The sequence below is a fragment of the Pleurodeles waltl genome, chromosome 1_1 (genome assembly GCF_031143425.1).
Source record: "Pleurodeles waltl isolate 20211129_DDA chromosome 1_1, aPleWal1.hap1.20221129, whole genome shotgun sequence".
In the NCBI taxonomy this organism is placed as follows: domain Eukaryota; kingdom Metazoa; phylum Chordata; class Amphibia; order Caudata; family Salamandridae; genus Pleurodeles; species Pleurodeles waltl.
The window spans coordinates 230380758-230407576 of NC_090436.1; the positions used below are offsets into that span (position 1 = coordinate 230380758).

The 26819-nt window shown below is 46.5% G+C and overlaps 1 protein-coding gene across 4 annotated transcripts in view; it reads right to left on the reverse strand.

Annotated features, from left to right (window-relative positions):
- Positions 1-26819, reverse strand: part of FYB1 (FYN binding protein 1) — a 602843-nt gene that overhangs the window by 41207 nt on the left and 534817 nt on the right. For all 4 annotated transcript variants that reach the window (XM_069221341.1, XM_069221354.1, XM_069221340.1 and 1 more), the window contains 2 exons: positions 24861-25023; positions 17921-17948 (listed from right to left, as the gene is read on the reverse strand). In XM_069221341.1, the coding sequence (XP_069077442.1) occupies positions 17921-17948; positions 24861-25023 (191 nt within the window). The remainder of the gene's footprint in view (positions 1-17920; positions 17949-24860; positions 25024-26819) is intronic.

Sequence of the window (26819 nt, forward strand, 5' to 3'; positions counted from 1 at the left end):
TGGGGCAGGGGGCGGACGCCGCGTAGGTCTGAATGGTTGCGGGATGCTGCCTTCTGTCAAGATCAGCTGATGGTCTTTTGGGAGCTTATGCCTGAAGGCTCCTGGCCGAGGGATATCTGGGCTCCGCTGCGTGAGTACCTGGCGTCCAGGAATGAGCAGGCGGAATGATGTGTGGTTGCCCGCGTTTGCTGCTTTCCCCTGGCCCCACCCTGACTGGGTTTAAGATTGTGTATAGTCGAGGTCAGCTGGTGTAGCCTGGTTTGTGCGTCCTACCGTCCTGTCTCGTTTTTTCTTTTCGTTGCTCTACCCCTCTCTTGCTGATATAACCTCGATGTTTGTTACGACAATCCCTCCTGGACTGGATATGCGGACTATGTTGGCTGGAAGACCGGAAGGTCGGGCCAGAGATGTGGTTCCCGATCTTGACGCATACTACGAGGAATGCTTGGAGTTTTTCCGAGCGGGATACATCCTGAAGCTGAGGAGGGTTGTAATATATACTGTCTGTTGCTATATTGGGGGTGCTGTTTGCGTTGTTGTCTGTTTTGTATTATGCAATAATCAATAAACAAATTAAAATTGAAAAAATTAAAAATAAAAATATATATATGGATGCAGTGGTTGTCTTCTATGCAATCAATGGCCTCGACCCATACAGTGAATGGCCTTCCCATCACATATAAGCCCTTTCAACCCCGTCCCACTCAACAAGGGGCGGGCTTTGTGCCAAGGCCCACAGGTAACGGCCAGTTGCTACTGGAGTCTCGGAGCATGCCATCTTGGCCAACTGTGTTCCCAAGAATTCTCCTCTACCTAGAACTGAGTCCACAGAGCCTGCCCTCTCTCATCTCCCTTGCATTCGTGCACAACTTGTTTTTATGCACCCATCACCTTCAGGAGCTGATTCAGTGGCTCAGCATCCGCAAACAACTCAGTAAACAACGGAACAAAAGGCAGAACCTATTCCCTCAAGGATCCCCAAACAATGCTCAACTGTTGGTTTGTCCTGAGGCACAGCAGCCCCTGCAGCTGCAGGAGGTTCCCGGGGCAACTCCATTGATCAATCCCTTGTTGACCTCACTGGGCGGTTCATCCCTCCCACAGGGTACATCAAGGACCTGCCGGTCGGTATCACTCTGCAGGAATCTGAATTCCTCCATAAGGACCATATGATCCTAGCTGAGAAAGGCAAAACAGACAGTGTGTCTGACTGCTCTACACCGGGGGGTGGAGTGCTCGTCCGCACTGCTGCAACAGTGCTCAATCTTAAAGCTGCTCATTGAAGTTTGATGGCGAAGTTCTGGGTCCCGGTCCTTCTAATCCTCATAAGTTGCCTTTTGACAATACCAGCAGCCACCCTTTAATCCTGCCATCAAGCCACCGAACTTCTCCTACAGATACCCCGGGCCTGGGGGTCCCTGTGGGCACACCCAAAGCAGCGGAACAGTTACAGCCTACGTTCCCCCTGTGTCCCGCAACGGCCTCATTGGAGTGCACAACCACCAAACTTGTGTTTATGCCAGAATATCGCTCCAGCGGCCCCCACGATATATTGAATAGGGGGAACATCTTACGACTTTTCAACGCCATCTCGGATCTGAATAGCATTGGTTCTAAGGACACTGCGTCTATTGAATTCCTTGACTCAAGGGGGTCTCAATTAAGGGAATCCACTTTGGTTTCGCTATTTTCTGTCAATAGCTCAGTCCATTCTTGCCAAGAGAGATCTATTCCACTCTTGGGGTATTACAATTATTCTCTATCAGGAGTCAGGTTATCCCACGCAACTATCTGAATCCCAAAGCGTAATGGCTCCCACAGTATCAAAGCTCTTTTCAATTCTGAAAAGTGCTCTAGGCAGCACTTCCATTTTCAATGGCACATCCTGTACTGGTCCTGGGTCCCAGAGGGTAACCAATTGGGATTGGTTGCCCTCTGCCCTTTTGCATGAGAGCTCCCAATGATCTCCTCGGGTGGGAGGACCTGTGTCAACGCTTGGATGTCTGTCCCTATTTTCATGAACATCAATAGGGTTGTGCACAAGTTTGACTCGGCTGAACTTATTTCTTTTTTAAACAGGCATGAGAACAGCTGTCCGCTGCCAGGGTATTTAGAAATATGGAAACCCCCCCATAGAATGAGCAAGAATGGCCGTGTAACTGTCAAACTAAAAGGGTGCATTCTGCCATTGGTTTGGGATGACAATTGACCAGTGGATTGTGATTAGGAACGGGACTTCGCAGCAAGTCCTTATAGTAATTAATGTTTATATTGCTCCCGGAACAAAGGAAAAAAGGGGGAGGCTATTTCGATTGATGCAGACTGTGGGAGATTTAGCTGGGGAATATCCATGTGCCGATTATCTCATAACTGGCGGCTTTAGAACAAACTTGTTTCAGGACACAATAGAAGCTCTTGACAGTCCTGATCTTTGTAATCTTCAGTTAATTCCCGAACAATTGAGGCCCCAGAGTTGCCCGCTTTGCCCACTGGGAGAGTAAGCAGTAATGCACCTAAACAGCATGGGCTTTAAAGTTCTGAATGGCCGTTTATGTGATGATGCCCCCGCCGCTGGACAAGATCAGACGGTCGATCCCACTCCTATTTAGACTATACTATTTGCAACATTGAACTGTTTACCTTCATTGAAAAAATGTTGATTTCCTCCCGGAGCGAGAGTGATCACCGTCCACAAATTGTATCCATAAAATCTAGTTTCCCTTTGCATGATGCTATGCGGGCTGTGGGTGGCGGTGTCTGCTTTGATTCACGAAAACGCATAAAATGGAATTCTTCTATTGGCGGCTTAGTATTGGCTGAATGTATCAATTTTTTTGACTCTGAGGGATCTGGTTGTGTGTCCCCAATTAAGTTATGGGACAAATTTTCTTGCTTTCTATGGTCAAGGTTTCCTCAACCTGCAAGCAACTGCACCCCATCCCGGTCCTTTGCCATCTCTAGGGAATCCAGGAGTTTAAAGAAAGCGCATAACAGACAAGCAAGGGCAATTAGGAAGAGCCATTCTGAGTGTCTATTAACTAGATATAACCAATTGAGGAAAGATTGTAGGAAGGTTGTCTACGATGACCATCAGACTCATCTTAATCAGTTTTGGCCTAAACTTCTAAGTGCAAGTAAAAATCAAAATTCTGAGAAATGTTGGTCCCTTATTAACAATCTAAATAGCACTCAAGGGGGCATTGGTGCTGTTAATATCTCAGAAGGAGTTTGGACATCTTACTTGACTACCCACTTTTCCGCAAGCGAGCAAGATGGGAAACTGTTGGATGAGGGGGCTTACTGCCCCTGTGCTGTTTTGTCTAATTCGTGCCCCCAGTTCATTGGGTTTTCAATTTCCCCTCATTGAGTGGAGAAGTCCTTTCAACTACGTCTCCCTCATATCATCTCAAGGGCTAAGCAATATGGAGCCCCCCGTTCCAACGGTCTTCCACAGATGCTGTTCAAACAGGATTCCTTTTTTTGGGCTAATCCTCTTGCCCATCTGTTTGAGCACTGTCTCCTGACTTCAACAATTCCTGAGTCCTGGCGCGGTGCCATCCTTCATCCGCTATAAAAAAGTGGTTCAAGGTTGGACCCCGCCAATTTTGGGATGATAGCCCTGCTTGATAGTAAGGCCAAGTTTTACGCTGGTCTTTTGTTGCAAGATCTTCGTGCCTGGGCTGAATCAAAGGCATTAATTCCTATTGTTCAAACAGGGTTCTCCGCTGGTTCAGGCACATCAATGAATTTATTAGCACTCGACAGGGCGATTCTGTCTGGCTCAACGCTGCATTGTTGTTTCGTTGACTTCAGGGCTGCATTTGACCAAATCCCACAGAGTGCCCTGTGGGCCAAACTACAAAACTGGGGTATTCCTTCAGTCCTCCTGGGTGCCATCATAGAACTACACACAGATACTTGGGTCCGTATTAAGCTTGGTGACGGGTGTTCTCTTTCTAGAAAAATTCCTACCAGTTGTGGTGTGAAAAAATATTGTGTGCTCGCACCCCTTCTTTTTAATCTGTTCCTTGCAGATATGTCAACGTCCTTTGATGCTGTTAATTCCCACCCCCCTAAGATTGGTGGCCTTAGGCTCAGCCATCTGCTTTACGCTGATGACCTTGCACTGTTCGGTCACACTAAGTTTGGCCTTCAATGGCTGCTCAACCAACTTGCATGAATCAACTGGAAGTTAATTTGCTTAAAACCAAAGCGGTCTCCTTCGGAAGGAAAAACATTCGGGATCCAGTTGGTATTACAAAAGCTGCAAACTCGTTTCAGACCAGTCTTATAAATATTTAGGGGTGCACTTTGAGTCTAGGGGCAGCTTTGTTAAGCATAAGAAGGAGATTGAATTCAAGGCTGTGGCATTGCTGGTGGCCTTTTCTAAATTATCCAAAGTTTTAAAGGGGCCGAACCGCCTTCCCCTAATGGAAGTTACGAGAGCAAAGATTATTCCTTCACTAGCCTATGGTCAAGAAACTTTGTTGGGTAAAGGCTCCTGCCTATTAAATAGGCTGGTAAATTAGATCTACAAGAGAGTCTTCCTTGTACCACGCCTTGCTTCACCCGCGCAGGTACAGTTGGAATTTGGGCTTCCGGATCAGCTGGCACCTGGTCCCAGTGCCTTTTTGAAGCTCTGTCATAAGCTGAGTCAGGCTACGGATGGCTGCCTGGAGGACGTTTTGTGGCAAGAAATCAGTGAGTCAAAAACGAAGGGATCTTACTCCCACTTTCTGGTTGAATGTAAATGGCGGCTGGAAGCTGACGATCTTTGGGCAAGTAACCACCCCATTCTCTGTTTAAACTAGGTGTGAAAAAGATTATACAACTATATTCATATCACTCCGATTGCGCCCTCCTTGCTAAACGTAAGCATGCCTGGTCAGTAATTAAATCCTTTAAGTCAGGTATGCCTTCTAGCTATCTCTCTTGTTCTTATGGGTTCCGGATAAAAAAGGCATTCATGGCCTTACGGATGGGCGATTGAGGTTTTCTGAAAACATCTACCCCCATGGCAGTTAACTCCTGGGGAGGGCGTGATGTGCAGAGGCTGTAGCAATGCGGATGAAACTATTGAACATGTGGTATTTCTGTGTCCAGCTTTACTTATGGAACGTAGATTTCTGCTTCGGAGTAAATAGAACGAATTGGGAATTCGCTCCTGCTATCAGGCTATTATTCAGTCTCTGGACCCAGCTAGTTCAATGTTGAATGTGTTATTCACTACATTTATCAAAATTGCCCAAACTAAATTTAGTGGCACTGCGAGCAATGGATAAGTATAATTGGAATTCTCTCCCGCTCTTGCCCAACTGCCCGTTATTGGTTAGGATGTGGAGTCCTAACGTTCGATGTAGGACTTCAACCACCATTGGTATTTAACTTAACAGTTATTTAATGCACTAATGCACTTTAGGGCCTGTGTATCGCGACCCCCTTTGTTTATTGTGTATCGTGTGGGGTTCTGGGCCTTGGTGGTTTGGCTCTATTTTTATATTCATCAATGGTTTTATATTACTAGGCAGGAGTGTCTCTCTTTTAATATGGCATGTGTGTTTAAATCATGGTGTGTTTTTAGCATGAACTCAGCTATTGATTGTAGTTGTATTCTTGATTGTTTTTTTTTCTTATGTTTTAATGGTATTGGATTTTATTATCTGTACAGTAAATTATTCATTCACAGGAAATATCGCCGGGGCTTGCTGGAACTTTAACAAAGGTTTCTGCTCCAGACATTCCTGCAAGTTTTAACATGAGTGTTCAAAATGTGGGGGTAGGTATCCCATTACACAGTGCTTCATGCTGGCCAGCCCCTATGAACAATGGAAAGCAACTAGAGGAAGAGGTCAGGAAGGCCCTTCTTGGCCAAAAGGCTCCTTCGCCAATTAGGCTGGGAGGTTTACTGCCATAGTTAGCACAATGTCCAGACAGAGAGTCAGCGTTGACATTAGGGGGGGGGCGGTTCTGGAGGGTTTTGGGTTGGTTGCAGTCAGTCAAGGCAGCATGGGATGTAGTGGCAGCCAAGTTGAAGAAAGAATTTGTGGACAAGAGGATTGTGCCCCCATTCTATGAGTGGCCATTCAATAATCTGATCATATCCCTGCTGGGGGTGGTACCTAAGAAATCGAAAGGGGCATTGCAGTTGATCCGCCATCTGTCATGGCCAGAAGGTGCTTCTGTGAATGACTTTATTGCAGCAGATGATACCAGGGTGGTGTATGCTTCAGTAGGCAATGCTGTCACGATGGTCAGTTGATGCGGACAGTGGGCAGAGTTGGCGAGGTGTGACCTCAAGTCAGGGTTCCAACTGCTACTGATAAACCGAATGATTTTCCATTACTGGTCATGTAATTTGAGACCACCATATATGTTGACAGACTATTGCCCATGTGTTGTGCCATTTATTGTGCATTATTATAAGCCTTTAGCACTTTCTTGCAGTTGGTATTCACTAAGCATAGTTGGCACCAAGAGGTGTATCATTATTTGATTGATTTCCTCTTTGTTGGCAAGGCGGGGTCAGATGAGTGTCCCAAGGACCTTAGGCATTTTTAATTTCTGGCATCAGACCTATGAGTTCCGTTGGCCCCTGAAAAGACAGAAGCCCCTAGCAAGGTATTAACCTTTTTGGGCATGGAACTAGACACAGTCAACATGATAGCAAGATTGCCCAGGGCAAAAGTTCAGAAAACTCAGGCCCATATTTCTGGAAAGTTAGCGCCACCTGCTAACTTAACTCCATATTTATATTTTGATGTTAAACCCGTCTAGTGTGAAAATATCTGAGTTAGCGTCATTTTTTGGAAGTGCCAATCCACCTTGCGTCGTATTGCGGCAATGATTTGCAAGGTAGGCGTTCCATTCTAAAAAATTATGCTAGCCCTCCAGTGGCATATGTACCTCCTGACACTAAAACGACGCACACTAAAGGCTGACCTAAAAAATTATGCTAAGAATGATTAGCGTCAAATTTTAACGCCTAGGCCGACCAGGCGTTAAAATGATGTGAGGCACATTCCCTTAGGGAAACACCATGGAGTCCACCATGGTGTCACTATTTTGGGCACATAGCGGCCCACCCCAACCCCCAGCATCACCACCACCCACACTACAGGGACACTACAAGTGGAGGGAGCCCATCCCACATAAGTATACGTGCTTAACTGTTGTGTGCCACTGGGGGCCACTAACATAGGGCCCCCTGGCTCGCACTGGTTTTGTTGGGGTTATCCTGGGGACAATGGTCCCCTGTGGTGGACGTTTTGGTAGTTGTACTGTCAACGTTTTACGTTGCCCATAGTTCACTTAAAGGGAAATAATAGACATTACCAGGACACCAGAGATGGAAAACAAGCAAATAACCTATCTACCAACAGGTGGCAACAAAACAGGACGCTTGCTATTTGGACTGAATACACCAATCAATGATGTGACATCGCCACATATCTTGCCACAATTCAACGTATAAGTGAATGGATGCAATTTTCAAGCTCCAAGGCATACTGGAACAGTTGTCAAAGTAATGGACTACAGTTGGTCAGGATTTTAAGGACTGTGAAACAAAACGTTTGAAGAAACAGCAGTTAGCAGCGTATACCTGAAGGTATAATGAAAATATATTGAAATAGTTAAGACTAAACAACCATGTCCTAATTTGCAAACAAACATCGGCACACAATTGTTTATATTGTCATTGGAAGTTAATACCTGCTAACGCGTACAAGACAGGTACAGCAGGGGCAGAAGGGCAGTAGCAGTGAAACCTTCTCTAACGTACAGCACAGGCGGGGCCTCCTCACGCACAAACAAGTGCAGCAAGTGCAGAATACGAATGGGCGACACGTCACTGCGACGTCCCACGGTTTTGTGAAGGGCATGGGGGCGGTAGTGGTGTGGTGGGTTTAGGTTGACTGGTTTATGTGTGTACTCAGTGGCGAATTGTAATGAGGGAGGAGTGGTGTACTAACCACCGGGATGTGGCAAGTGAAGAGAGGAAAAACTGAGGAAAGCTCTGTACGGATGCTTTTCATGTGTGTGGGATCATGAACGTCCATTCACCAAAATGCCAGGGATAGCGGAAGTGATACCACATACCATTTAACCTTTTCATTCATTCACACAGGCATGCATGCTTACACATACACACACTCTCACTTAAAAACACTCTCATCTACAAGCACGCGTCCAAGATATGTTTGAAAGCATATTTTACTTACCTTAACTGCAAGAGGTGAGAGTCATGTTCCAGCTAATTGTAAGCCATTCTTTATTCCAGTAATAGTGAATAATAAAATATCGCTTTCTATTACTGTAATAAAATGTTTACAGACAACAAGGAAACTGGAGCCGCAACTGGCGTTCATAAGGAGAGCTGCCCTTGTATTCCTGGCACTGATCTTGCCGCCTATGAGGCCAGGGACCGCAAAGGCAGTGCCAGGGGTACCAAAGGGGCAAGCCAGGGGTCGCACCTGCGACTCCTGGCGATCCCTAAATGACGTCCATGAGTGGGATAAGAGATATGCTGCGTGAGATCTCGCACTACTAGCACAAGGAAAGGATGTGCAGCCTTTTGTTACAAAATGGTTTTGTTTAAATGATTTTAAGCTCCAAATCCAGAAGGGTAACCTTGAAAATTTAACACTTTGAAACCTCTGGGGACAGTAAGTGAACTTCGTAGAACTGTAAAGTATTAAAAGCTCACTGCAAAGGCTCTTGAATCTGTGCCGGACATTTTAACGCAATTCCAACAAATTAAGGAGCATATTTATACTCTGTTTGCGCCGGAATTGCGTAGTTTTTTTTTACACAATTCCGACGCAAAACTAACTCCATATTTATACTTTGGCGTTAGACGCGTCTAGTGCCAAAGTCCATGGAGTTTGCGTCATTTTTTAGCGTGGACACCTACTTTGCGTTAATGATATGCAAGGTAGGCGTTCCCGTCTAAAAAATTGACTCTGAGGCATGTGCTCCGTATTTACACTCCCGGGCAAAATTCACACCCGGGAGTGGGCGGGTCAAAAAAAATGACGTACGGCCGCTTTTGCGCCGTTTTTTAGCGCCTGCTCAGGGCAGGCGTTAAGGGACCTGTGGGCTCGGAAAGAGCCCAGAGGTGCCCTCCCATGCCCCCCGGGACCCCCCCTGTCACCCTTGCCCACCCCAGGAGGACGCCTAAGGATGGAGGGACCCATCCCAGGGACATTAAGGTAAGTTCAGGTAAGTATTTTTATTTTTTTGTGACATAGGGGGGCCTGATTTGTGCCCCCCTACATGCCACTATGCCCAATGACCATGCCCAGGGGACAGAAGTCCCCTGGGCATGGCCATTGGGCAAGGGGGCATGACTCCTGTCTTTGCTAAGACAGGAGTCATTTCTATGGGGGTTGGGAGTCGAAAAAAATGGCGCAAATCGGTTTGAGGCGAAAAATTTGCCTCAGCCTGACTTGCCCCATTTTTTGGCGCCCAAGCTCCATATCCCCCTACGCCGGCGCTGCCTGGTGTACGTCGTTTTTGTTTCCACGCACACCAGGCAGCGCCGGCGGCTAACGTCATTGATTAAATACGGCGCCCGCATGGTGCTTCAGAATGGCGTTAGCCGGCGCAAATTTTTTTTACGCAAAACTGCGTTAGCGCAGTTTTGCGTCAAAAAGTATAAATATGGCCCTAAATGTGATGTGGCATTTGAAAGCATTTTATTTTATTTTTACAAATCCCACTTAAAGATTGCTGACATTTTTGGTATTTGTAAAAATGATAAAACGCTTTCCAAAGATGCCACAGCGCACGTGCACGAAAAAAACTATTTTAAGATGGATGCCTGCCAATAGCGTGGCAGGGGGACAACATTAGAGATGCGGGAGGGCAAGAGAAACTGGGTGGGAATTAGGATAGGATTCGGGCTTAACTAAGAGAAATAAGACATAGGGCAAAAGAAGAGAGAGGGAAACGAGAGGAGAGGGAGAGAGAGGGAAGAAGGGGATGTGGAGGGGGGAGGTGGAGAATACTCCCTCTCATGCACTGCATACAGCAATAGAAAGATACACCAACAGCAACGGAAGGATACTCCAACCAATGATAACTATGTGAGACAGGACTGCTCCCGGGTGGGGCAAACACAAAAATGGGGAGGAAAGTAATTAACTCAGCGGGAGGGAACTGAAATAGAGAAAACAGGAGCAGCACGTCCTTTAGGGCGGAGGGGTCACGCCCCTCCCACCTTTTGCCCCTCATGAAGAGTGCCAGTCAGGCTGAACAAAGGTCAGCCTGACAGACACTCTTCATGTTCAGGTCAGGCAGCCAGGAGCAGACATGCACGATTTGCACAGACTCCTGGCTGCCTGAGCTGAACTTTGCTGGGCTGCAGAGGTCACAGCTCCTGTGGGTGTGACCTCCTCTGCTCAGCAAAGGTGCCTCAAGGCCCTCCCCGGGGTGACGAGGGAAGCGTCACCCATTGGCTTCGACCTGGGCGCTTCAGGCTTAAGCCCTGAAGCGCCCAGGGCGAGTGTCAATCAGTGACACCTCCTCATAGAGTGGGGTGGGGTCAGCAGTCTCACTGACCCCATCCCACTCTGTGACGAAGTTGGGACTGCTGCCTTCCCTCAGCCAATGAGGGAAGGCAGCAGTCTCAACCCTCCAGGGACCTCCGAGGCTGAAGGTAAGTGTGTGTGTGTGATCTTTTTAAATTAATGTTTGGTGTGTGCGTGCATATTTGAATGTTGATGAGTGTTGTTAATGGAAGTGTGTGCGTACTAGCGTGTGTGCGTGCGTGTGTGACAGAATGAGTGTGAGTATGCTTCCTGCCCGCCCCCCTCCCTCCTAAAACTGTCGGCTGCCACTGCAACAAAATCATCCAATCATGAAGTAGCTGCTGTTCTAAAGTCCATCCTATATACATGTAATGTATTGGCAACAATAGGTTGCCAACATCCGGCTGAAGCTGTCTGCAGCTAAGGCCTAAAAATGAGACACTGTACAGAATGAGGTTTCCAGAGATTGCGTAATGAAAGTGCTGATTTGATGTACATGACATGGGACTCTCCAAGACTGCAGCATGGAACTGGTCCGTCCAAGTGCCCCGCTCTCTTTAATTAACAAGGCAGATGTGTGTGCTGCACGATATGCAAGGTGGACCACCTCATCTCCAACCTGGCTCCTACGCCCAACACAAAAACAACAGGCTGCAGATTGCAGAGGCATTAAGCACAGCCCTGCAGAAGCATGGACTGTCAGTCCATCCTTCTGCTGTGACAGTTCTAGCAGTACCACGAGGGTCTTTAGTCACATCATTGTGAAAGTGTTCAACCACGCAACAATGCACAGGCACATGATAGGCCATGGCACACCACCACCTAAAACCGAGACAGGCTATTCTGTCTGCCTGCTGCATCCAGCACCACACCACCAGAAAGGCAACAGTATTTATGCGCACAAAGCTGGCAAGGCTTCATTAAGCTTATACGTGGTATTTTTACGTTTCCAGTGTGTCTGTGTGACATTTCAATATCTTTGGTGTGGCACTGTTTTCCTTTCAGCCTACAATGCAAAGAAAACGAGCATTTCTTTAGATGTCATTGTGGTTGTATAATAGTCACAGAATTCTGCTGTTTATACCATCCTTGTCAGGGTTCATGCATGCCTTGTGCAGAGGATCTGACTGCTACAGCAGGGGAATAGCAAAAGTACACATATCATTGTGTGATCCCATATTCATTTTTAAATAAAACATGTTGCACTTGGGTTTTCAGTGTTATTTGTAACCTTAACTACTAAAGTATGCAGCTGTAACACCAGAGGCTTGATGTCATAACTTCAGTCTTTGTATATATGTTTGTATGGACCACTGCAATGTGATAAGCCACTGCAAAGTACGCCTGACTACAACTAACACTGAAAAACAAAAACAAAACAAGAATAGTATGTTTTATATATTACAAAGGCATAAATTGGAAAGTTGATGTATTCGGTTTGTTCTATATTTGATGCCAGTATGAAAAACAAGTTATGTCCTTTAAGTTGCTAGGTGAGTTATACATGTCACTCTCCATGTTGATTTGGGCTATGGCAACAACATTTTGTGGCTTTAGGCTGCCTGTGGACAAAGTTCATCTTCACCACGGTATGGCTTCCAAACACCGATATAAATCATTTTTAAAAAGCATGACTAATCCCTGGTGCTTCGGTGACGCAGGGATTAATCACATTTGCGTTAGGGTAAAGCAGTATTTGGAAACTTTGAGGGGTTTACATAAAAGTGGTGCTGACACAAATACTATGCGAGAGGCCGAGGCTGAATGATGGAAGCAGCCGCAGGGGCAATCTTGCTTTTGGCACACCGGTCACTGGGCAGTGCTGGCTGTAGACTCCTACTTTGGGAACTCCCGCTCACTTTTTTTTCACACATGAACCAGTGGCAGGTGATTACCATGCCTATAGCTATTATTTGTCAGATTATCGAGTACTGAAATATCGTTCTAGACATATATTGTATATCGAGAACCAAAATATTGTGATTAGCATCTTGAAGATATGTCTATAGTTAAGTAAGACCTATGTGGAGTTAAGTATGGTAAACCTATACGTGCCTTCACAATATTTTGTAGTTGGTATTCTGTCCTTAATATGTTCGTAGAACAATATTTTATCCACAATATTCTGGTAGTGTAGTCTACAGATTGTTTGCTTGAGATCTTCAAGTCAACCAATTAGGGATGAAAGCAAACAGGTGTATTTAAGTATGTATTTATATGTGTGGGTTTTAATAGCTCAAGCTTACCTGATGGGCGTTAAAGCGCTTTACAAAAGAACCCACAAGGAGACATGAATATGCATATTAAACCCAAGCAATTAAACAAATGGACAAGTCAAGCATACATTAATATACCATTCATAGCCAGGGTCAGAACACAATAAAAGTAGGTTGCAGTACAAGGTGAATAAAAACAAAAATAATATCGTTCAAGGGCGAAAGCCAGCTACTGTAGTGTAGCAGAGCCTGCGGGACAGACAAACAAGAAGCTGAGTGAGGAGTAAAGGTCTAATTTAGAGTTTGGTGGACGGGTTACTCCGTCACACAGATGACAAATATCCTGTATGCCTTATTACAAGTGCCACAGGATATAGTGCACTTGTAACAAGGCAGACAGGATATCTGTTACGTTTGTGATGGAGTAACCTGTCCGCAAAACTCTAAGTCATGCCCTAAGTCACCAACTGCCCATCATACACAATCAAAATGCCTGTGAAACAGGAGGATTTTGTGTTCTTTTTTTAAAGTTGCACTGTGGGTGGGTAAAGATAGCTTTAGGAAGTGAGTTCCAGATTCTATGGTGCCACCATAGAAAGATCGTTAGATGCAACATTCTTGTATAAATGTAGGAAGTGCAAGAACATATGATTGTGTATTTCATGACCCCTCTTTTGGCACTGGAATTTTTCTGATTCTCTGTTAAAAAGAAGCGTGCAGACGTGCGAAGACATTTGTAGGGAATGAAAACCATTTTAAATTGTGGTCCTGCTTCAATGGGAAGCCAGGGACAAGTTGTTAGGGTCTGGTTAACATTGCTGAATTTCTGGCATTCATAGACAAAGTGAGCTACTGCATGTAGGACTGCTCCAATGGGAGCTAAATGAACTTTATAGAGACCAGTGAGGAGAAAAGTCTAATATTACAATTTGGAAAGTACAAGTACCTGCACTAAACTTGTTAAATGAACTGCCCAAAACTCCAATGCAGTTGGATAGTAGCATGCTCATTTGGTGGTTGAGCTTGCTATCGAGGAGTATACCAAGGAATTTCACATTATGTGCGATGACGAGTTTGCAATTGAGAACAGTACAGGATTAGATGCAAGGTGTATGCGTAAAACAAGCCTTTTTGGGTGAGAGTAAGAGAAACACCGTTTTTGAGGGGTTAAGTTTCAGGTGATGAGTTTTCATCCACCTTTGAACATTTTCAAGAGTTCTAAAGATGATTTTTAGGTAAATCTGTATATTATCGGTGCATTGATGGCACAGTAACCCAGAGCTTTTTTAGGATGTCCCCAAGTGGTTCTATGCACATATTAAAAAGAGACAACGAAAGGATGGAGTTTTGAGGAATCTCTTGTTGTAGACTTTCATTAGTAGATAAAGTGTTGCCAATTTTAACCACTTGGGTATGGTTTGACAAATAGGGGGAGAACCAATCTAAAAACACTCTTTCAAGGCCCATGCAATTATTCAGAATGTTGATCAGTGAGATATGGTTAACCATATCCAAGAATGCTGTTAGGTCCAGAAGCACAAGAAAGCAGGAGTGATTGGAATCTAGGAAATTGAATGTGTCATCTACAGCTTGCAGAAAAGCAACCTCAGTGTTGCAGCCATTTCTGAATCCAGATTGAAAAATGGTCAAGTGATTGTTCAGTTAGAGTGGAAACAAAGGTGGGAGTTAACACAACTTTCAATCATCTTCTGCAGAGAGAGAACTCAAACCAAACAGACTTTGTTGAGGTCATGGGTGTAGGAAGATAGGTTCTGGTTGTAGTACCGCACCCTCACTTTTTGCCTGTTTTTTTATGCGAATTTGACTGAAGTGCACTGGGTTCCTGCTAACCAGGACCCCAGTGCCAGTGTTCCTTTTCCAAAACAAGACCCATGGTCACTTGATCCCCAAGTGGCCATACCTTTTAGCACCTCTTTAAGTCCCTAGTAAATGGTACCTCAGGTACCTAGGGCCTAGGTACTAAAGAGGGTCCCTAGAGAGTTGCAGCATAACTTGTGCTACTCTAAGGGTCCCAGCACCAAACGTATAGAGACTGCCACTGCAGGCTGCATGACAAGGTGCTCCAAATGGTGAAAAAACAACATGGCACACACTTATGTGCCATGTCTCCTAACACTGCCTGTAATATTTCTAAGACAACCCTACAGAAGGCCTTACAGCCCTAAGGCAGGGTGCATTATATTACAGGTGAGGGCATATATGCATGAGCAAATATGCCCCTACTATGCCTTTGTCGATTCTTAGACATAGTAAGTAAACAGGGAAGCAATTTTAAATACATGTGCTGGACAATGGTCAATACGAGGTCCCCATCTACATGATGGCTTCATAGAAACAAGGAATGTTTGGTATCAAACGTCGCTTATTAATAAAACCTCACTGATACCAGTGATGGATTTATTCATACATGCACCCAGAGGGCACCCAGAGGGCACCTTAGAGGAGCCCCCTGAAAACCTACCGACTGCTGGTGGGCTAACAGACTAGTTCTAACCAGCCTGCCACCAATAGACAAGGTTCTAAACCCCAAGGGTGAGAGCCTTTGCTCTTTGCAGGTCAGAAACAAAGCCTGCTCTGGCCGGGGTGTTACACATCCCTCCCAACAGGATGACCTGTAAATGTACATTCCAAGGCTGGAAGCTTTGAAGGAGCCCGCCGCCTTTGGTATGCAGATCTGGCTCTTCTCTGTGGGCCCCCCTCTACCTCAACCACCCCCGGTGATTAAAAACCCGACGGTCCAAACCACCTCTGCACCTGGATGCCCGTACCAAGGACAACAGGACCTCCGGTGTTCCTATGTCCCTGAGTATCGCAAGACTTGAACTCCCTTGGTGGTTCACCCGGACTGGACTCGCAGCCCGTCCCCGCAGCAACTTTGTGACCAGACCGATCCCCATAGACTTACATGGGGCACCTGACATTGAACTGCACCACTGCACCTGGCCACCCCAGTGATGCCCAAGGTGACCTGTTGATGTGGCCTTGGAATGTGCCCCATACTTACCTTAAATCCAGGAAATTGGTCTTGTAAGTCCCTGTACTATACCAGTATGGTGTGCTTGTTCTTCCTCCATAGGTTAACATAGCCGCATCTGAAAAATGCACTGTCAATTTTTGCAAACTCTTAAAATTCATAACTTGAAAAGTACTCACCTGATTCCGGTGATCTTGGTATCTAAATTTATACAAAAGTTTGTGCTATTTTTATAAATTGGTGTCAGATTTTTTTATTGAGTGTGTGTCTCACTTACTGCCTACGTGTGTGCCTTACATGCTTAGCACTACCCTCTGATACGCCTAACTGCTTGCACACACTACAGCAAAAGAGAGCATTTGGGGTGTCATTTGTGCCTCTGTGATACCTTTGGCGTTTGCCAGGACTCTTTGCACAGTGTACCTATTTTTGGTCCACTATATAAGGAGCCAGCTTCCTACAATGTGGGTCAGCCGAGGGTTTCTTCAAAAGAGGTGAGGGTTGACTTCTTTTCAAACAGTCTGGAAATACACCTTGTGTGAGCAAAGAATTTACCAAGGAGTCCAATATGGTAACAAATGATTGACTAGGTCTTTACAAATGTTACCAGGCTTTGCATCAGTGAGCATGTTTGACAGTTTGGCTTTGATAATGATTTTGAGAAGCTCCAACGTAATAATTAAGTAAGACTAGATTGCCTGGTTGATGATCAGCAATCGCATTATTATTAAAAATAATAATATTTCACACAGTCTTTACATTATGTTTAGGGGATGTCCGGTAAGCCAATACTGGTGTGGCCACTGGCCAATTTAACTAACTATGTCAAAGAGGCGTTTTGGGGTGATTATTAGCTAATCCAAAAGAAATCTGATATGAGAGGATTTACACCCTGGATATAAGATTATTGATGTATTATTGCCCCATCCCTGCTGATGTGGTTACTAATGCATACTGAATTATGTGTATGGTTTTGCTCTTCAGCTGTACTGTAAGTTCCTGAAGTGTTCCAAATATGTGCTTCTGCTGACAAACTTAAAGGTGGTTTCCATCCTGATCTCAGGGGTGTATAATAATTGTTACTCAAGATAACCTATACTCAAGTGGTAGTGTTTATTTGTTTGATGAGGTAGGTGTGTGTGTACCTGAGCTAACCTTTGGAATGACATACACCTGGAGGAACTCTGCTATGCAGCTCTGCTACTGGAATAATATTTCTTTCATCTCCTTCAGTAAACTGAGCTCTCATAAGGTCATTCCTAGTTGTCACGGTGAAGCCACTTGTAGAACAGACAGGGGCAGCTCCGCCACTATGGTAGAGGACCGTCACCACCCCCCACCGAGCCAGCAGCTGCAAAACTTTTACAATAAACCATAATAAATAGACAGCAGGCAGAGACTTCCACTCTGCCTCGTGTGCCCAACCAGGGTTCTCCCTCCAATCCCAGCGCTGCTTTCATGCTGATAGCAGCATAAAAGCAGCGTTAGGATTGACGACTGGGCAGGCTGGGAGCCTGGGCCCGGAACTTCTGGCAGCCAGAGGAGCAGATCTGAACGGTGTGGCGAGAAAGGTACATTTAAAAAAAGAAATATATATCTTTTTTTCGTCCCGCCACCTGCCGGGCCACCCCTTTTTCCTCTCGCGAGCCACGACTGAAAACAGATGCCAAAGGTTGGCTACGTATAACGCACAGCCGGCTGATGAGATGCATCATATCCTCTCCCTGGTTCTCTGTGAAGTATCAGCTAAGGTGTCCCTTTTAGGTAGCATCACAGCAACTGAAAGTATGTATTTTCTGAGTAATTCCCAGAGACCGCTTTGCATCTTGCTATCTTAGTTCCAGTGACAACGTTGCTTCTGGGGTTGTGATTATTTGTTGTAGATGTGTACTTACAACTAGAAGGAAACAATCACCATGCTGTATTGATCCAGCCTTCGTTCTTGTTATTGATAAAGTGTTGACATACATCTTCATTACTCATGAACATGTACAATTCTGCATTTGCAAGTTGAAAACATCTAATGGTGTCCAGTCAGTGTTTACAAGGAATAGACCTTAGCGGAAAAGTGAAAGCAAACTATCCTGCAAGCTAATGGGCAGATCATCTACCTCTCACCTTGTATGGTCATAAGGGAAACTAACGAAACATAGCTAACGTGAAAACTGTGCCATACTTACACTAAGTTGCTTCTCATCACATAACCATCTGTAAGATAAATCAAAACATATTAACATAAACTAATACTGTCAATCTAAGCACTTTAAATTTCTTTCTGAAACTTTGCATAAAAATATTCTGCTCTTGTTTATAATTTCTGTATAATATAGGACAGATCTGGTGTCATCGTTTGATTTAAGCTATCATTTGTAGTTCAACTCATATTATGATAACTTTGTTCTATAGATCAGCCCTCATTATATGTTCCAGTAATGCCAATTCAGCTGCCACTGGGAGGTTATACCCAAATTAAGACTGAATTGGATATACCTTGAAAGTTTTATAGATGGGATAAAGTATCCCCGGCGGTACATCATAAGGATATTGAAGTCACAGAGTAGGTCCTTTATAAAATTAGGGAACTCCAAGGTGACTTGCAATAATTACCTAAAGCTTACGAAAAGTAAACATCTCTATTCTGCTAATCATTGTTCATCTATAAAACGAGAGCAGAAGCAGGAAAATCCAGGTTTTGTTTTCACTGTTTAAACTGCAGCGCAAATCATACTCTGTGTCCTACTTTTTAACAAGGCTGCTGATTCTGACAGCAGACATTATGACACCATAACTCAACTGTAATAAGTTATTACGGTTAGGCGTCTACGTAATTTCTTTATTACCCATGACTAGATCCATCACAAGTCACCTGTAATAAGGAAAATAGAGAAGTACTTTTATACAGGGATTACAGGTTCCCATGTACTACAAATTTTAAAAATCAGATTATCCAGACAATCTAGAATACCTGATAATAACAAACATTTGAGGAGGTAAAAAGGTGGAACTTAGGCATAATATGGCAACAACTTTAGGGCTAGAATTACTGCTGGATATTCCACAGGTGAATGTTCACGTTCATCACTGGCTCACACAACACAAGATTTGATTTCAACTGTCTTCAGAATTACGACCTAAAACTGCTTTACACAGACGAATGTTGGCAGTGTAAGTGTAGAGGCACTTGGAACATAGGCAGAACAGAACAAGGGTCAGACCAGATTGTAGTGACTTTATGATAAATGTGCCCACTGGCTGTTTGATCTTTGGGAGGGAGGCCGTGTTAGGTATGGCTCCTCCACTGTTCCTCTGCCCATTCGTAGATGCTGTAAGCAGAGGCACATGATTTGGGGGTAGAGGTGTGCATAATACAATATTAAAGTTGGGTACACCGTGAATAACAGACGATTTTGCATCGTGGTTCTGAGTAACGTATAGATAACTTGAGCTTTGCACTCGTTGTCTATTGATTTCCTCTGGTGGAAAACAGCAGTCATTCACTGCCACCCATCTATAATTCTGTAAGTTACGTATGGCTTCCACTGGAAGCCTTTAACATGAATAACAAGTTTCTAAACCTGGTTATTCACTACAATGACACAGCAACAGGGGAAAACAAAAGCTCTTCCCACTGTTGTCACGCCCTAAGAGAACTCCAGGCCGCACTTCCAGGGCTCTTTGAGAGACTCAGCCCAGCACTGGAGAGCAGAGAACACAGCTTCAGTTGGGAGGGAGGGGTTAACAAAAGGTTTAGGTGTGGGTAGCAGGGGACCTTTTTTGTCTTTCAGGGAGGAAGCCATGTTATGTATGGCACCCCCTTGGCTCATCTGCCCTTTGTGAAGCTGTAGAAAGCAACAAGGGGGAAACATGTATAGCGTACAATTATTGATGGGTAAAAAGTGGGTAAACAACTCGAGCATGACTCTCATCTATTTCATTCCAATCAATCAATCAAAAAAAAATGTAGAGCGCGCTACTCACCCGTGAGGGTCTCAAGGCGCTGAGGGGGGGGGGGGCAGAATCAAAAAGGAGGGGGCAGGGAGGGTCCCTGATCGAACAACCATGTCTTGAGGTTCTTTCTGAAGAGCAGGAGGTCTTTGGTTTTGCGAAGGTCGGTGGGGAGGGAGTTCCAGGTTTTGGGGGCGAGGTAGGAGAAGGACCTGCCTCTTGTGGCGCTGTGTTGGATGTGGGGGACTGTGGCTAGGGCGAGGTCGGCTGATCGGAGGTTGCTTGTGGGAGTGTGGAAGTTCACTCTTTCGTTGAGGTAGGTTGGGTGATGTTGTGGAGGGATTTGTGTGCGTGGATAAGGATCTTGAATGTAATTCTCTTGTCTATGGGGAGCCGGTGAAGGGATTTGAGGTGTGGTGAGATTCGTTCTGGCGGGGGAGGCCGAGGACGAGGCGTGCGGCTGTGTTCTGGATTCTCTGGAGTTTGCGTTTGAGTTTGAGTGTGGTGCCGGCGTAGAGGGCGTTACCGTAGTCCAGTCTGCTGCTGATGAGTGTGTGGGTGACTGTCTTCCTGGTCTCTGGGGGGATCCATTTGAAGGATTTCTTTAGAGTGCGGAGTGTGTGGAAGCAGGAGGAGGTTAGAGCATTGATTTGCTGTGTCATGGAGAGGGAGGGGTCCAGGATGATGACGAGGTTGCGTGTGTGGTTTGCGGGGGTGGGTGCAGGACCTAGAGTGGTGGGCCACCAGGAGTCGTCCCATATGGTTTTGTTGGGGCCGAAGATGATGATCTCGGTTTTGTTGGAGTTGAGCTTGAGGTGGTTAGTGGTCATCCAGTTGGCGGTGTTGAGGAGAGCAGTGTGTAGGTTGGTTTTGGCAGTGGTGGGGTTGCGGGTGAGGGAGTGGATGAGTTGGGTGTCATCTGCATAGGCGAGGATGGTGATTCCGTGTGCTCGGAGGATGCTGGCTAGGGGGACCATGTAGATGTTGAAGAGTGTGGGGCAGAGGGAGGACCCCTGTGGGACTCCACAGGTGATCTTGGTAGTGTTAGAGTGGAAGGTCTGAAGGCGGACTCTCTCGGTCCGGTCGGTGAGGAAGGAGGTGAGCCAGTCTAGGGCTTTGTGGCGAATTCCTATGTTGTGGAGGCGTGTGCGGAGTGTGTGGTGGCAGACGGTGTCAAAGGCTGCAGAGAGGTCTAGGAGGATAAGTGCGACAGTCTCGCCTTTGGTCCTGATGTCCTCAGTGCATGCGATGAGACTGGTCTCCGTGCTGTGGTTCTTGCGGAGCCCAGATTGTGAGGGGTCAAGAGTGTTGTTTGCTTCGAGGAAGTGGGATAGGCGGGCGTTGACTAGTTTCTCTGCAACCTTGGCGGGGAAAGGGAGGAGGGAGATGGGGCGGTAGTTGGAGAGGATCTCCGTGTCGGCTTGGGGTTTTTTGAGGAGAGCAGTGATTTCCTAGTGCTTCCAGGGGTCTGGGTAGGTGGCGGAGTCGAAGGAGGAGTTGATTATGTTGCAGAGTAAGGGGGCGATAGTTGGGCTGGCTTTGCTGTAAATGCGATGTGGGCAGGGTTCGGAGGGGGATCCTGAGCGGATGGAGTTCATGGTTTTTTCGGTTTCTTCGTGTGTGGTGGGGGTCCAGGTGGAGAGTGTGGTGGGGGGGCCAAGAGTGGGGGTTGGGTTGGGTGAGTGAGGGGTGTGTGTGGTGGGTGTGTGTGGTATGAAGCTGTTGTGGATGTCTAGGGTTTTGTGGAGGAAGTCATTGGAAAGGGCGTCGCATAGGGGCTGTGTGTGTGAGGGGTCTATGTTGCTGGCTTTGGGTTTGGCAAGTTCATTAATGATGGTGAAGAGTTCTTTGCTGTTATGAGAGTTGTTGTCAAGGCGTGTCTTGCAGTGGTCTCTTTTGGCGGTGTGAATGAGTTGGTGATGGGTGCGAATGGTGGTTTTGAGGGTGGAGAAGTTGGTTGGAGAAGGTTCTAGACGCCATACTTTCTCAGCTTGGTGGCATTTGCGTTTGGAGTCTTGGAGTTCAGGGGTGAACCATGGGGCGTTCTTGATGTTGCGGGTAGCAATGTGTTTTCTGAGGGGGCTAGTGTGTCTGCGCAGGTGGTGATCCATTTGGAGAGGTTGTGTGCTCCTGTGCTGGGGTCGTTGGCATGGGGGGTGTTGTGGGCCACTTGGGAGTTTAGTCGTTCTGTGGGGATCTTGTCCCACATGCGGTAGGGTGTGGTGTGTTGATGGTAGTGTGTGGGGGGTTTGGTGAAGGAGAAGTGGACGCAGTGGTGGTCAGTCCAGAGGAGTTCGGTGGTGTGGGTGTAGGCTATGTGTTGGTAAAAATTGCGTTGAGCGTGTGTCCTGCTGAGTGGGTGGGTGCGGTGACCAGTTGTTTGAGTCCGAGATTGGTGAGGTTGTCTATGAGGGAGGTAGGGTTGTGGTCTTGTAGGTTTTCTAAGTGAAAGTTGAAATCACCGAGGAGGATGTAGTCTGTGGAGGTGAGGGCGAGCGAGCTGATGGTGTCGGCGATGGTGTCGCAGAAGGTGGGGCGTGGTCCTGGTGGTCTGTAGATTAATGTACCTCTGAGGGTGGAGTTGTTGTTGATGTGGATCAGGAAGTGCATGTGTTCTGTGTTGTTGATAGTGTTTTGGGAGCTGGTGGTGACTTTAATGGTGTCCCTGTGTAGGATGGCGATGCCACCACCTGGCCTGCTGAGGCGGTCTTTTCATTGGAGTTTGTATCTCTTCGGGGTGGCGATGGCTATGTTGGGTTCTGAGGAGGGGTTAGTCCAGGTTTCCGTGAGGAAGGCGAGGTGAGGAAGGCGATGTCAGGTGAGTGTGATGTGATGAGGTCCCAGAGTTCTATGGCATGTTTGTGAAGGGAGCAGGTGTTGAGGAGCAGGCAGTTGAGGCAGCTGTGGTGGGTGGTGTTGGTGTGGTGTGTGAGGGTGTTGTTGCAGGGTGTTTTCTGGTTGTGGGCTGGTGTGCGGCGGGGTTGGTTGGTGGGGGCAGAGCGGGTGAGTCTTGCGTTGGGGGTGTTGTGTTTGTTGAGGGTGGGGTCGCTATGGTTGGTGTGTGGTGTGAGGGATGAGGAGCAGGAGAAACGACAGGTGTGGCAGGTGAAGGGGCCATTGGTGTGTGTGGGGCTAGATGGGGTGCACGTGGGGCAGGGCCTGGGTTGAGAGAGTGGAGGGTGAGGGGGGAGTAGGTGCGTCTGAGAGGACCAGGGGGGCTGGCGCTGGGTGCAGTCTTGGCGCGGACGGGCACAGACGGGCTTGCCTTTGCCACGGCTGCCATAAAAGGAGGGGAGGGTGGGAGTGGCAGCTGGGAGGAGGGAGGGCTTGTCGAATGGGAAGGCTGAGGGGGTGGGGCCGCAGGGGACGCAGCGGCGGGAAAAGGTTTTACAGAAAAGACAGTGAGGAGGAGGGGGAGGCGGGAGGGGCCGCAGGGGATGCAGCGGCGGGAAAAGGGTTTACAGAAAAGATGGTGAGGAGGAGGGGGAGGTGGGAGGGGCCGCAGGGGACGGAGTGGCGGGAAAAGGGTTTACAGAAAAGACGGTGAGGATGAGGGGGGAGGCGGGAGGGGCCGCAGGGGACGCAGCTGCGGGTGAGGGTGGAAAAAATACAGAGGGGAGGTAGCGCGGATGGCGGAGCGGGAGCGACCTGCCTGCAGAAGCAGGGTCAAGGTTTGCTCCCTGTTACCACGCCGCGGCCGCCATAAAAGGAGGGGAAGGTGGGAGTGGCAGCTGGGAGGAGGGAGGGCTTGTCGAATGGGAAGGCTGGGGGGGTGGGGCCGCAGGGGACACAGCGGCGGGAAAAGGTTTTACAGAAAAGACGGTGAGGAGGAGGGGGGAGGCGGGAGGGGCCGCAGGGGACGCAGCGGCGGGAAAAGGGTTTACAGAAAAGACGTGAGGAGGAGGGGGGAGGCAGGAGGGGCCGCAGGGGACGCAGCAGCGGGAAAAGGGTTTACCGAAAAGACGGTGAGGAGGAGGGGGGAGGCCGGAGGGGCCGCAGGGGACGCAGCGACGGGAGAGGGTGAAAAAAATACGGAGGGGAGGTAGCGCGGATGGCAGAGAGGGGAGCGACCTGCCTGCAGAAGCAGGGTCAAGGGTTGCTCCCTGTTACCGCGCCGCGGCTGCCATAAAAGGAGGGGAGGGTGGGAGTGGAAGCTGGGAGGAGGGAGGGCCGCAGGGGACGCAGCAGCAGGAAAAGGTTTTACAGAAAAGACGGTGAGGAGGAGGGGGGAGGTGGGAGGGGCCGCAGCGGTAGGAAAAAGGGTTTACAGAATAGACGTGAGGAGGAGGGGGGAGGCAGGAGGGGCCGCAGGGGACGCAGCGGCGGGAAAAGGGTTTACAGAAAAGACGGTGAGGAGGAGGGGGGAGGCGCGAGGGGCTGCAGGTGATGCAGCAGCGGGAAAAGGGTTGAAAAAGGGGAAAAGATGGTGAGGAGGAGGGGGGAGGCGGGGGGGGCAGCAGGGGACGCAGCGGCGGGAAAAGGGTTTACAGAAAAGACGATGAGGAGGAGGGGGGAGGCGGGAGGGGCCGCAGTGGACGCAGCGGCGGGTGAGGGTGAAAAAAATACGGAGGGGAGGTAGCGCGGATGGCGGAGCGGGGAGGTTAGAACCCCTTGGTGAAAAGCATCCCTTAGTCACTGCAATTATGTCACCGCAGTGAAAAGCAAAGATTATTTTTAACTGCTGCTGGGTACTAGTGGTCAATTCTGCACCCGGAGAAGGCCTCTTTTCAGTCTATGTTTATTTTTTAATTAATAACTACCACAATGTTCATAATAGTGGAATAGGTTGGAACCAATATACAAAATGAAAATGTAGATGGGGCACTGTGCATAATGGGGATGTTTTCACCTCATTGCTCTGGGCGACAGTAAAAACAACCTAAGCTATGTTCTTCTATATATATATATATTGTCACTCAGCACCTCTTCATGAAAAACATGCACTATTCACGGTTACCCATCTATAATTCGATATGTTGATGCATAACTCAATGCGACTGAACATAATTTGGCAAATTCAAACTCGCCTAAACATAAGCTTAATTAAAAGGCAAATATTGCATTTTTAATTGACTGCAGTGTCTCCGATCCATAGTACTCATACAGTGGTAAGCGTATGCACTGTCTAGTTTACTTCATCCTAAAAAAGCCATGCTACGCAACAAGTCAACTTACATTTCCCTTCGTCATTCCTGCACAGCACTTTGCTGTCATCTGTATTTTGGATGATCTCTACAGATTCCCCCGGCTTCACAGGCAGGTCTTTGGCTCCCCATTTTTTGGTACTGATGGAGGAGCTAACGTGAGCAGAATTGATGACGTTGATTTCACCATCATACTGTGGATTGAAACAGGACAAAGGCTCAAGTGAAACTGATTAATGGCACTAGTCACTGACATGCATGCATGACGTCTCTTCCTATAAATGCATGAATGCAAACACGTGTTTTATTCCTGCCCACAAGTGCCTTGATATATGTATAGCTAGAAAAACAACGATACAATTGATTTCATTTTGATTGATGTATACAAAAAAATCTAGGTGAATATTTTCCAATACAAACTGTCACACTTCACTCGATTGTTTACATTTAATTCAAGTTGGTAGCACCAGTCTCCTAAATACAGCCTCTTAATGCTTTCAATGAAACAACAAATATCGACGAAGGTTTAATTAGTATTTTGATTCCAGACAAAATCGACCCACATGTCTTTACCACTGCGACCGAAATGATCACCAAAGCCCTCACACAATTGAGACCTGAGAACAAAGATGTAGGTAAAAGATTCTGTGAAACGTCTGCTTGAGCAAATAAGGGGAAAATTAACTTTGCTGTAATGCTGTAGCTTACTTAATAATTAAAGTAATTAGATGTCGACTTAAGCTTTTTGAAAATTAATATAAAGCTAATATAGTACTATAATAATTAGACACAGACTTCACATGTTAATTAGCTGATCTAATGCTGTTTGGGAAAAATGTCAACAAGGGAGTTTTTACACGTTTGTGTTAATGGGGCTTATTCATAAAGGCATTTTTGAGTACATAAAGTAGTACCCCTGTAGACTATTTTACGTGCTCTTACTTGTATTTCTGAATTGGGACCAGACCTTGTAAAACTGGAATACTCGTATACAGTTGGTACAAACAGAAAAGACTGTGCCCTCTTTACACTTTTTCTAAAAGGGATTTGGTCATTTTACGGCTTATTCACAAAGGCATGCAAGAGTACGTCAGAGGGTACTCCTGGAGTACTGCTTCTCATTATCGGAAGTGCTTTTGATACTCGACTCGAATGTGTTTACATACTTTGGTGTAATTACAGTCTGTAATTATTTATATGGTTCGGAGGGTGTAGGTCTTCAATTTGTGGCTAATCTATAAGCTGTGTGCAATGTTTTCTTCTTTCAAATGCGCCTTAAAGAGTGCATAAGGCATTCAACAAGCTATTCAGTTTGAAAGAGAGAGGCTGATAGCCAGAATCAGGAAATAGGCGTTCACAATAACCTGCAAATGGGCCTAAATGTATCCTCAAAAACTCGTATTTTCAGAGTCCTTCCTTCTCCATTACAATTCCTCAGCATCTCTTTGTTAACACAGACCTTGTATTTTTGGCTCTGACTGTGTGAATCTTGGGCCTCAGGCTGAATCCCATTTTATGTCATGTAGTTTTGTGGAATAGTGTGACCAGATTTCGAAAACCAAAAACTGACACATTCAACAAACATAAAAGTATAGGGTGACCAGATCTTGAGCACGTTTTTACATCAAGGGAGTGCCTCAGAATGACAGCTCTCATCAACATCGTTAGGCAGAAGAGGCACTAAATAAATAAATAAAATCTTTTTTTAGAACCAACATCATACCTGTTAGTTAAATTGCTTGCTTATAACAACTGCTAAGTAAACCCTGCTTTGGAACACCTAAAAAGTGCCTCTCACTATTTTCAGTCGACCCCACTATTTTTAGTCGACAACCTCTAAAAACAGGGGCATAACCTAAATTTGCTTGAATCTGTCGGGACAGCTGAGGATAATTCGGTACTGTACAGGCAAATTCGGTGGTGTCGCGGCAACTCCGGGGCGCCTGGTCACCCTATCAACTAGGACTACAATGTTGCATCAAATGAAGGC